The sequence below is a fragment of the Macrobrachium nipponense genome, chromosome 44 (assembly GCF_015104395.2).
Source record: "Macrobrachium nipponense isolate FS-2020 chromosome 44, ASM1510439v2, whole genome shotgun sequence".
NCBI classification, from domain to species: domain Eukaryota; kingdom Metazoa; phylum Arthropoda; class Malacostraca; order Decapoda; family Palaemonidae; genus Macrobrachium; species Macrobrachium nipponense.
The window spans coordinates 3,820,454-3,832,953 of NC_087221.1; the positions used below are offsets into that span (position 1 = coordinate 3,820,454).

A 12,500-nucleotide genomic window follows, 5' to 3' on the forward strand; every position below is an offset into this window, starting at 1 on the left:
GGAAAGAGAGAGGGAGTGGAAGTGAGAGAGAGAGAGAGAGAGAGAGAGAGAGAGAGAGAGAGAGAGAGAGAGAGAAAGTTTATCAGTTATCATTCAGAGTTTTCCCGGGTAGCACTGGATTGGTCAGCTAATGTGTGCATATATATATATATATATATATATATATATATATATATATATATATATATATATATATATATATATATATATATATATATATATATATATATATACATACATCAAGCTACAAATGTCTTTCAATATCTTATGCATCACTACCTCAGAATTAATATATTTACATATATGTTAACCGAAGGGGAACTTTTTTTCGATAAGAAATTCGTTGGCTCACGGGCGCGAACCATCGAACCAACAAATTCAGGACGGACAGTGAAGCCTTAGACCACACAGCCACAGCTTCACTGTATATCCTGAATTTGTTAGTTCAATGGTACACGCCCGTGAGCCGACGATTTCTTATCGACTAAAAATTCCCCTTCGGTTAACATATATGAAAATATATTAATTACGAGGTAGAGCGAATTAGATATTAAAGGACATTAAATTTTGTAGCTCGATGTGTGTCTATGAATCACGGTTATGTGATATGACTCATATATATATATATATATATATATATATATATATATATATATATATATATATATATATATATATATATATATATATATAAAGGAGGAATAGATACCACTTTACAGAAGCCTATCAGCCTCTTGTCAAATTGCAATCACCAATATCTATAATGGTGCAATGATGACCGTTGTACAGTTACATCCAGGTTGGGAGCTGCTGTCTAAGTAGAGCTTAGGTGGCACTGTATGGTTAAGTCATGTGGAAAGAATGGAGGGTGATAGATTGGCGACTCATTTTGTCTAATAAATTTTACCTTGGACCAGTCTTTCCACTGAAATTAAAAACAAATCCTTCAAGCAGCCCTGTGAGAAGCTGGAAATGTTAGTTGATTATCTAATTAAACTATGAAATAGGACGATTTGATAATGTGTTACTTCACCTGGATGAAGTTTCTGAAGTTCGGCGATGGAAGCAGTAGCCTTTAACAGAAGGAACTCAATCACCATAGGGGCAAAGTAAGTTAGTTCCTTTTCGATAAACAAATTAATGGAAAATACCCAGCTAAAACTCTCACTACGATGTAACTGCCTTCGTTAGCAAAAACAGTCAACGTTCGTTTTAACATAAAGAAGAAATAAAATTTACAGATAGTGGTGTGGTCTCGTCGAAAGCTATATTCTTGCCAAAATTTTATCGAAAAGAGTTTTAAAAAATTATGATGCAGCATTAATTTCATCAAACTTTTACAAGACCTTAAAATTTTACCTTCATCTCGTTTTACCGTCACTTCAGCTCTCATTTACCTGCTAGTTCCAAAGTTAGCGTTGAAGATCATTTTTCTTTTCCTCTTTTTTAAAGAAAGTTGGGTGTCATGGAGACAAAATTGTTAGGAGAATTTCCTGTTATTAATATTTTCCACTGTTTTTATCTTAAAAGATAAGGAATTTTTCCACCTACATCAAGTCCTATGAATATGTGAAAGCTACAGGCTGTAGCCGAGATATGCAAGTCAACGGCTAAATCTGTATATTTGTTTCACATGTTTAGAGGGAGTAGAAATAACAAGTATTACAGACATACACCAGTCACATAACGATTGACAGTACCTATGATCATGTAATAAACGTGCGTTGTTTGCCTTCATTTTTTTTTTATATCCTAGCTTATCATTCCTTTGGGCCAGAATATCGATTCAATCACTCCTCTAGTTCATGGTAAGTCTGGCAACGGCTTAGGAAACCATATTCTGGTGGAGTCCAACAACCGCCCTCACTGGTCACCGACCTTTTAACTTTCGCTGATTTTCTTCCATAAAAAGATATGAAAAATTTAGAATTGCTAGAAAAGGTTTTCCATCAGTTTTTGGTTCCATTTGGTGTGAAGAATAACATACTAAAAATCTACCAAAGTCAAAGTACAGGAAAGTTGTCAAATCTAGGATGGCCTCCAAGATGGCCGCCAATACATTAAAATGCCATGAATTTCCTTATTATATTCCTAGAATGAAAAATATGATCTAGGTTTTTGAGTTCAAGGAATGCAATGGAAACAGTGAAATTGCCATTTAATCATCAAAACACCCTGTAATCCAAGATGGCCTCTAAAATGACTGCCAACTTCCTTGTTGTTTGGCCTAGAATGGTAAATGTGATGTCTAAACCTAGGTTTTGGGTGTCTAGGAATGAGATGCATATGGTGAAATCAATTATTGTGTATGATATCAGATTAAAATAATTGTTTAATAATTCTACATCTCTTCCTCTCAAACATCAAAAATTATTCGAAAAAACTCTGGAAACCACGAAATGTGATCAAACTGTAGATATCCTATGGGAACTTTCTTTTAACTATAAACAGGAAACTCCAAACCGGTCGGGTATGATGTACATTATTCATCCGGGGTATGAACACCCAGGTCAGTCTTCTATTATGTATCTGCCCATGACTGACTTGTACTCATGTGACAAGAGTTGTATTTTGTCCACACTGGAATTCATTCATAAGCAAGCAGTAGGTAACATATGGAATTACACCCATAATAACATTTGACCAGCCCCTGTACTGGAAAGAAAGTGAAATCATTTTTGTGCACCTCAGAGCAGCACTTGAAAAATATAATTCTCTTGTTGGGTTCGTTTCATATGCTTATGAATTTGCTAGGCACAATTGGATCTCTCATGAATGGTACATGGCTGAAAGGGATTCTGAAGGTAGTATATGGTGAAAACTCGAGTAGAACATATGATGATGGGGAAATCTATTCAAAGAGCTATCCATGGCCACCTGCTTATAGACAAATCTGTGAGCCATATGATAGTTCCAGATTTAGTTGGGGATAATTCAGAGTTCATATCACTAGTAGGTCAGTGTGAGGATTAGTACTTGTAACTGTTGTCAGGTCAGACATCAGTGGAACGTGTTGTCATAAAGCTTGGATTAGACAAACGCAAGACAGAACTTAGTGACACGTCAAAGACAAGTCGTCTGTTGGCAGTTGCAAGAACATTGATCATGGCAGATCACACTGGGTCTTGGTTATTGCATTTAAAAGATGTTTCTGCCAGTCTCCTATCATTTGCTGAAGTTTGCCACTACATTTATCTCAAGTCTGCCCATTTCTATGTTCAGGAGATGGCGCAACTGGAGAACACTCACCCAGACCAATTTCACAAATTTTCGTAGTGGTTGGTACTGAGCAGGTCTTAGTTCTGACTTTAATGAGGTCACTAAAAACCTCTGGTGGACTGACACAAGCAAGTGGAATGACAGACGAGCAGAGATCATTGTGGACAATATCATCTCCCATCACTGCTGAGTATAACAGGGCAATGCAGGAACACAACAGCCTTTACTATTCTACAAGTGAACAACATAAAGCTTTGAGCAATGCAAGGATGAAGAGAGATATTTCAGACACACAAAAGATCACGACCAAACTAGCATCTTGCTCACCCTCCTCCGAAGACTCCTCATTATGGAATGTAATCAATGGTGTGTGGCGAATCCAACCATGAATATTGACGAATCAAAGTCCATTGAAATGATAATCATTAAGAATATGATTGGACAGCCTGCTTTCACATACTCGATCAAGTGGAAAGATAAGGCAATAATTCTTAGTGATGCTTCATCAATCAAGGTCGCTCCAAACAAAAGTATGGATCCTGCACTCTTATTTCAGAGGCTTTTGTTAGAGGTATAAAAAGGTGATCTTTCATTGGAGGATGTTTTAGGATATGACCTTAGCCTAGCAGGTAGAGGGAATGGGCTAAGCTAGAGTCTAGCTCTTTTTGAGACAAAAAATATATTTCGAAAGCTAGATAAACCATAGTTAGCTCACGCCATCTCAGACTATTTGAAAGATACAGGTGAAGTTCCAAATGAATCAGCTCCTCAAACTGAGCATAATGTCCTTGATGGAGGTTCTTTATTACATCGAATTCCATGGAAAAGGGGCAGCGGTTACGGTGCAATAGCTAAATCATATGCAAATTTCCCTATTCAACATTATGGGATGGTAACAGTAGTTTTGATGGATACACTGGAGGTCCGTCAAACAAAGACAACACTCGCCAATGCATTTAGGGCAGAATGTTCACCCTGGGGTCAGCTTCACTGCCGAGACAGCATTTGTTACCAAGAAGGAGAATTTTTTTATCAAGGAATAGATACAAGCAAGCCTAATTGATCTGATCAGTGGTGAACTAAGGAAAAGAGGATGCCAAGTCATCAACTCACCTGCTGACATAGACATTGCTTAGGCTGCCGTTGAAGCATCCCATTACCATGCCACTACTTTGATACTCCCAAATAATGGTATGGACTGGGAAAGAGAGTGACATGGATGTGTTAAACTGGGATTGGAAATTAGTGGGCAGTCAACTGACACAGTTCATGTCAGATAAGAGTGCTGCCCCAGACAAGCTTTTAAAGATGATTCACTGCAATTGAAAAACTGCCTGTGGAATACCAGGATATAGCTACAAAGTGTATGGGTTATCATGTACACCTGCGTGTGGACAATGCTGGTTACAATCATGTGACAACCCGTTCAACCAGGTTACATTCATTGAAGAGGAGAATATTTAAATGAACAATATAAATATGTGTGATAGTGAATGTTGAGGTTCTGATAATAGCTAAAAATAATTGTTTGAGTCTAAGTGATGTATTCTTAAATTATATATAGACTATATGGTGAATTATATATATATATAGCTTGCAGGAATTTTAGTATTTTTCATATTCCAGGAAATTTTGGTATGTTTAGAATACGCTCACCAGCCTTAATGTATTTCAGGAGTTTTTGATTCGGAGCTTTCCCAGCAATCAACTGCTCATAGTAGGTATCAAGCCTTTTTTGTATTTTTCTAATACCATCAATGAACTTCCAAATAACTGGATGGTTCATTCGCAATTCGCCATATATTTTTCTGTGTGCTGCCTCAGCATGATTGTTGGCTCTATCCTCACCACCAATTGTTCTCCTGTATTGATTCCACAATTCTAGCGCAAAAATTGGAGGACGTCGCCCATTTCCTCGTCTCATTAGTTTCCCCACGTAAATGTCTTCAAACCAGTTCAACAACGGTTGAAGTTCATCTGGTAAGTCCCTCGATAAGGCATCGATATAATCATCCATATGGGACTCGGGTACAAAACATAATGCTAGTATCATTTTTGCTTTTAAGGCAAATTTCGGATCGTTATTGCATTGCTGCTGTAGCCCAAAATTCTTCAGATGCCTATGTATATTATGGGTAAGTGGAAGAAGCAACCTCTTAAATCGACTCCAGGAAAGCATTCTTCCATGGCAGAAAAAGCAGCATGTTCATAGTCGCATATATCCCTGGTAACAAATCATTAATCATCCGGAACATTCGAATGCATGTTACTCGACGTTTATTCGGTAATAGAGCATACAACACAGGGAAAACCCCTCCATGCCTTCTTGCCAAATGACATACACCTAATAAAACAACGGAGGACATATCTTAAATGTCACATCTGCATACCACACTTTGGACTCGCGTAAAAAAAAAAAAGTAAACAGTTTGCCTCCCAAAAAATTAATATTTTCTAGTCATCTTGTCCACTACCACGAATTAAAAAGTTTTCACTTCGACCATTGTTCGTCACAGAATTTGTAGTCTTCAGGAATCACCAATTTTCTTGAATTTGCAGGGTTTGGAGGAGCGGTCTTTATTCGATTATTAGATTTCGTTTTCTTCGAACAATTTTTTTTTTCAAAACCTGTAAGTTTAGAAGTGATCCTTGTGCAGCTTGAAAACTATTTTCAATACATCCATTTATAGTTATTGACGGCACCTCAAAAGTTTCTTGAGTTTTATGTTTCAAACTTGTTTTGATAGAAGCAACTTCCACATCCACTGCTGAAGCACCATGAGAATTTTCATTCACTTCATTGTCTTTAGTGTGAATCCGGCATTAACATTAGTTTTTTTTAATTTCCATCTTGAAAACAGTATCTTTGTGTCCCTTTTGCTAAATTTTTAAAAAAAACGTATAAATATCTATTGCTAAGAATATTTTCAGACATTCCTGATATGGGCTCTAAAGAAAATAAAAGCAAGACTGTTTTTTGTGTAATATTAAAGCATTAAATTTTTATATAGTTTTGTTTGTTATCAAAACTAATTGTAGTTGTTAAGAAAAGCACGTCGTTAATTTTCAAATTACTGCAGTAGTTTACAATGTAATTACATAATTTTGTTTGTCATCATACACACAAATACACACACATCGTTTCATTTGTCAGTCTAAACTGGCGCCAAAACAGTTCAGCGCCAAAAAGGTTGGTGCCAAACCAGTTCGGCGCCCAATAGTTGGCGCCAAACTTTGTCTCCAAAAGGGTGGCGTCAGATAGTCCCATTCTGACATATACTCATTCTATTGCAAACAATAAGGAAGTTAAAAGCATTTAAATGTATTGGTGGCCATCCTCGACGCCATCTTGGATTTCATGATGTTGTGATGATTAAAAGATAATTTCACAGTTTCCATTGTATTCCTTGACCCCAAAACTTAGGTATAGACATCATAATTATCATTCTAGGGAAAATATTAAGAAAGCCAATTGCATTTTAATATACGGGCGGCCATCTTGGGCGCCATCTTGGATTTAACAACTTTCCAGTTCTTTGACTTGGGAGATTTTTAGGGTGTTATTCTCCACATCAAACAGAACCAAAAAAACAGTCGTAAAACCTTTTCAAGCAATTTTTCGAGGCTAAATTCTACATTTACTCTCCTAAAGTAGCATTATTCATTGATCGTAATTTGGGTAAAATTTAGCATTTCTAACTCATCAGTGTATAACCGCTACAATTTTAAGACCCTTCATATATTGAATTTGACCTTCGAAAGTAATTCCATAGCAATATAGATACAGTGATGAAGTTTCTATGAAAATTAGCATTCCTAATATTTTCATGTTCACTATCAATTACATGATATTTCAGCTTTGTCTCTAAATTTATTATATTTACTAACTTTGCTAATTGAGGACCTACCATCCTGAACATTATACACACATTCTGTTATCTACAAGGAAACAAGCCTTGTTGAAAATTGCAACTGAATGTTTTTCAACATTATTGGTTATCAAAAAGGATTTACTGAGGAAACAGTGACCATTAATTATATTTATATATGGGTAATTATAACGAAAAACGTTTTGATTGACGACTACCTAATTGCTTTTCTGGTAAATGGGTAAATCTGCAGAACCTGATTGGTGAATAAGGTGACAAACTTTATTATTGTTACGTAAAGTTGCCATCGATGTGAAAATACATGTTAACAGTTTTCAGAACTAAACAAACCCGATGTCATCTCCATCTCACTCGGGACACATGCAAGATTTTCCCCTGAAGCATAAGTTGGAAAACATTATATTCCTAACTTCCTAATGTGAAGCGCACTTCGTAATGTATACTCATAATTAGAACTACTCATTCAAAACAACAATGATCAAATAAAAAGTAAATACATTAAACACGTTCATATATCCTCAGTTATAAGTGGAAACAAAATAATTAAACATAAATGTAGCCCCGAAATTAGCCCATTGTTTAATATGCACATTATTTATTTTTCACATTTTCATACTAGTAAATAAATCATAAATATCTCATCCTAAAACTCCTTTACCTCTAACTCAACGAGAAACTTTTTCAGACCATTATAGGCTCTTCAATGGACCTTTTCCTATCCCCTTCACCCCCAACACCAACATTTAGTAGGCTTACACCCGAGTAAGCGAAAATGACATTCATGATCAGTAACTACCACACAATATTATTTCATTATTCAATTAATAGTGAAATCATTCGAGAGAACATGTTTCTGCCCGAAAAAAACCCTTTACTTTATTTCTGTTTCCTCTATAATTGGCAAGAAAACTACGTTTTCTTCTCTTAATTAATTATACTAATCTCCGTACTTTTATTTAATCTAGACATAGTTATTTATTTATTTATGTATCTTATCAGGTTTACTGTCCTGTTAAACTGCCACGCATATAGTTGTTGCAAAGTTGTTGACCTCATGGCTAGTTACAACAAACTCTCAAGAATCTCCGGTTCTATTTCTTCTTTTTCACTTGTTCACGGGTCCTTGTAATATCTCACTGTGACTGTTCATCAGTATTACGGATTCTTAAGCAACCAGAAATAGATTTTGCAAATCTCATGGTCTCTTCGTGGGTAGAATTGACTTTATAAATTAAGAAAGAACAACCGTGCTCGCACCTCCAGAGAAATTCTACTCTTCCCATAAAAGAACTCATTCATAAGCAATACACTTCGTGCATATCCAAGATATTGTTTCTGAAATTCATCATCTTTATCAACAGGTCCTCCAGTCAATAGTATAACTTATTTGTAATTGTTACAGATGAAGCTATATTTATATGATAGTATTGGATCGAAATCGATTAAACCCATCGTATGCCTAAGATACTTAGAGATAAATAACTCTTAGTCAGAAGGCGGCTTCTCCATATGATTTCGCATTAATCACTTGCAAATGAACCTAGTCATTGTTTCCTTACTGTGTTTTAGTTGCTATGATAATTCCAAAAGTCATCCATTCCGCTCATGGGCTGATAAATTAGGTTATTAAATCGGCACTTTAATAGTCACCTTATTCGATAACTTATTATTCCCTGCCATACAGAGCACCAGAACGCTGTCATTGATGTTGCTCATTCACTTCAAAGACGTCTGCTCCAAATTTTCGAGCATTTCAAGCGTTTGCATTTCTCCTTTCTTGTTTGTATACTTATCTAAGTTAAAACATTGGCATACGTAAAAAGTTTATCGGTGTTGATGACTGAAGAAAATAGATTAACAGCCAAATGGAAACTTCGTTTTCCACAAGGAGCTTGTCAATAGACAATAGAGATGACAACAATTAATAACAACATCAAACTTAGAGAAGGCAGGTTCCTTGTCATCAGGTAATAACAACATAACATCAACTTATTTCTGCTATATAGAAAGTTTAAAAATAAAAAGGATCACAACAAAGAGTGACTCACATGAATGTGCTCGCCGTTGACAGAGAAGGAGATCGTTGAGGCTGGCCAAGAGTGTCGCGCTGTGCACGTCGCTTCCAGAACATCTCCCACCCGGTACGAACTTCTCATAATTCGGATTTCAGGCTTATCCGGGAGTCCTTGGCGAAAAACAGGGCAATTCTGACACTTGATAAGCTTACACACACACACACACACACACACACACACACACACACACACACACACAACACACACACACACACATATATATATATATATATATATATATATATATATATATATATCTATATATATATATATATATATATATATATATACATATATATATTATATATATATATATATATATATATATATATATATATATTTTATATATATATATCGAGCTACAAATGTCTTTTAATATCCAATTTGCTCTATCTCGGAATTAATATATTTTCGTATAAGATCACCATATCTAAGATATCCATAGTATGAATCCTTATCATATCATCCTGATTCATATACATAATTAGAGCCAGAGTCAAAGTATATAAGGTCTGCTCAACTCGGCAGTGGGAACGGAGCTAATACAGTGACGTCAGAAGAGTAACACTTCCCGTGCTTATCCATTGAATTCCTTGAAGAACCTTTAGTTTGTATACATTTGATCCATATCGCATGGTATTTTTGATAAAATCTTGATAAAATCTGTAAAGAGGTCACATGCTTTATCGTTTTTAATATCCATTCTCTCATTTAGTCACCAAACCTTGCTTTATTTCACATAAACCATACTAGTTTCAACACACATAGCTACTCCACCTTCCTTCATATGTTTAGTTTTACTTATTTATTTGCTTACCTAGTATATACTGGTTTGTTGTATTCTCTGCAAGTCCATTTCTTTTAACATGACAACTCTCTCTCTCTCTCTCTCTCTCTCTCTCTCCTTCTCTCCTCCTCCTCTCATCATCTCTCGTCTCTCTCTCTCTCTCTCTCTCTCTCTCTCTTAGGTAGTAATATTATCAAGATTATAAATAATTGTTAAGAAATGTATTTCGTTCTGTCACTGTGTTCATACATCACTTTGAAAAGCAAATTTGTCTTTATTTATGCTAAAGGTTAGAATGATAGATTAATTATATTTTCCAAATCTTATTATGAATACTAATTGTTATGCAATAAATACATAGAAAATGTAGATACAGGCAGTGTAAAAAATGGAGTTGCATTTGCACGATTTGACCACAAAAAAGAAAACAATATCAAAAGTATTAGAATTACATCATATACTACGATATAAGGTATCAAAGGAATAAATGATGAAGACGATGATACAGAGAACACATTTCCAGCAAATTTCCCAGCACTTCATATCACACAAATATACATACGAACACATAAGTTGACATATAACACAAATTGTATACATAAAGGTAATAATATTGCATGCCTCAAACGATTATAATATTTTCGGAAAAAAGTACAAAAAGGTATTCGTCAGCCTGGCTGGATGTTACTGATGACGTTTCACAAGGGGCGGGGCTAGATTTCAGATTTCCCACGAACGCTTAATTTTTATAATATTTGCGTGCGTAGATCATTTTTTCTGTGTACGCTTATGGGTTTAAAAGTAATTGTAATTGTAATGTGTCATATACCAATTGAAAGGGCATTCTTTGTACGTTTACGTAGTATATGGCAAAATTTAATTTTAAAAAATTATGTAAGAAAACTGTGGTAAATATTTACATAAAATTTAAAATTGTATGGTCCGTCTTTGACCTAGAATTCCTCGAAAATTTGTGAGACCACCTATCAATTTTATTTATGAATTGTATAGTAAATCTTATCAGTTTTCTGATGCATTTTTTAGTTTCTTTCTATCACCATTCCTTAGTCAGATATGCTATGAAACGTGAATGTATGTAGGTTGACGGATGAAGTAATTGTACATTTTTGTGTGCGTAGATAATTTTTCTGTGCGCGCTTGTGGGTTTGAAAGTAATTGCAATTGTAATGTGCCATATATCATTTGAAAGGGCTTTCTTTTTTCTTTATTGTAGTATACGGCAACATGTAACAAGATGAAAATTTATATAAAAAAAACCATCATAAAAATAGTTATATAAAAATGTTATCCCAAATATAGTTTCATAAGGATATGGTCCTTTTGTAACTCATGACGTTTCACAAGGGGCGGAGATAGGTTTTAGTACCGCCTCGTGAGCAGACCCATTATACTTTGACTCTGCATCGAGCTACAAATGTCCTTTAATATCGAATTCACTCGATCTCGGAAATAATATACTTTCATATATGTTAACCGGATGGGAATATTTTAGTTAATAATAATTTCGTCTTCTCGTGGGTTCGAACCAGGACGCAGCGGACTGAGGAGAAATCAGGACTTCACTGACATTATCTATCCGGCCAACAAGAGAGAAGTTGATACAGATCCCGATCTCGGGTATTTGTAATTAGAATTGCTGCATGTAGCCATATTATGAAATCTTTATCACATCCCCTTTGGTTAACATATCAATTCCGAGGTAGAGTGAATTCGATATTAAAGGACATTTGTAAGTCGATGTATGTACTATATGAATCATGGTGATACGATAAAGCTTCATAATATGACTACGTGCGACAAACATTCGACTTGGTTAACAATGCAGAGTGGGTTGGATATCGACTCTAATTACAAATACCTGAGTTTGACAGTGATTTCTAAGGTCAGAATCGGTATCAACTTATACCTCACTTGTTGGCCGAATTGATAACATTGCTGAAGTCCTGATTTCTCCTCAGTCCGCTGGGCGTTGGTTTGAATCCACGAGAGGACGACAGTATTATCAACTAAAAAATTCCCCTTCGGATAACATATATGAAAATATATTAACTCTGAGGTAGAGCGAATTAGATTTTTAAGGACACTTGTAGCTCGATGTATGTATAGGAATCGCGGTGATGAAATAAAGATTCATATATATATATATATATATATATATATATATATATATATATATAATATATATATATATATATATATATATATATATATATATGAAGTCACAAAGGCCAGAGAAAAAGCCAGAACGGTCTCAAAGGGAGATAACAACAAAAACAAATTATCCTAATCATGTAACTCCTTCGTTCAAATGTTGTCTGGCCAAAAAGAGGAGCCGATCGCCGTGGTTGAACTACTTCCTGTGTGTGTTCGGCTTTTCACTATTCCATACCTTCTGCATCGGCACCTGCAATGGGGGTTCTTCCTTCCAATGCCTGGGTGGGAGAAAGAGAGACAACCTGGGCAGTAGGAGTAGTGCAAACAACGTCTGTGCTAATATTCATAGCATTA

At 35.3% G+C, this 12,500-nt stretch overlaps 1 protein-coding gene across 1 annotated transcript in view; it reads right to left on the reverse strand.

Moving 5' to 3' along the window:
- Positions 1 to 12,500, reverse strand: part of LOC135203821 (uncharacterized) — a gene marked incomplete at its 5' end in the record, with an annotated part of 30,324 nt that overhangs the window by 5,996 nt on the left and 11,828 nt on the right. The window contains one exon of the mRNA XM_064233792.1: positions 9,158 to 9,294. Within this exon, the coding sequence (XP_064089862.1) occupies positions 9,158 to 9,294 (137 nt within the window). The remainder of the gene's footprint in view (positions 1 to 9,157; positions 9,295 to 12,500) is intronic.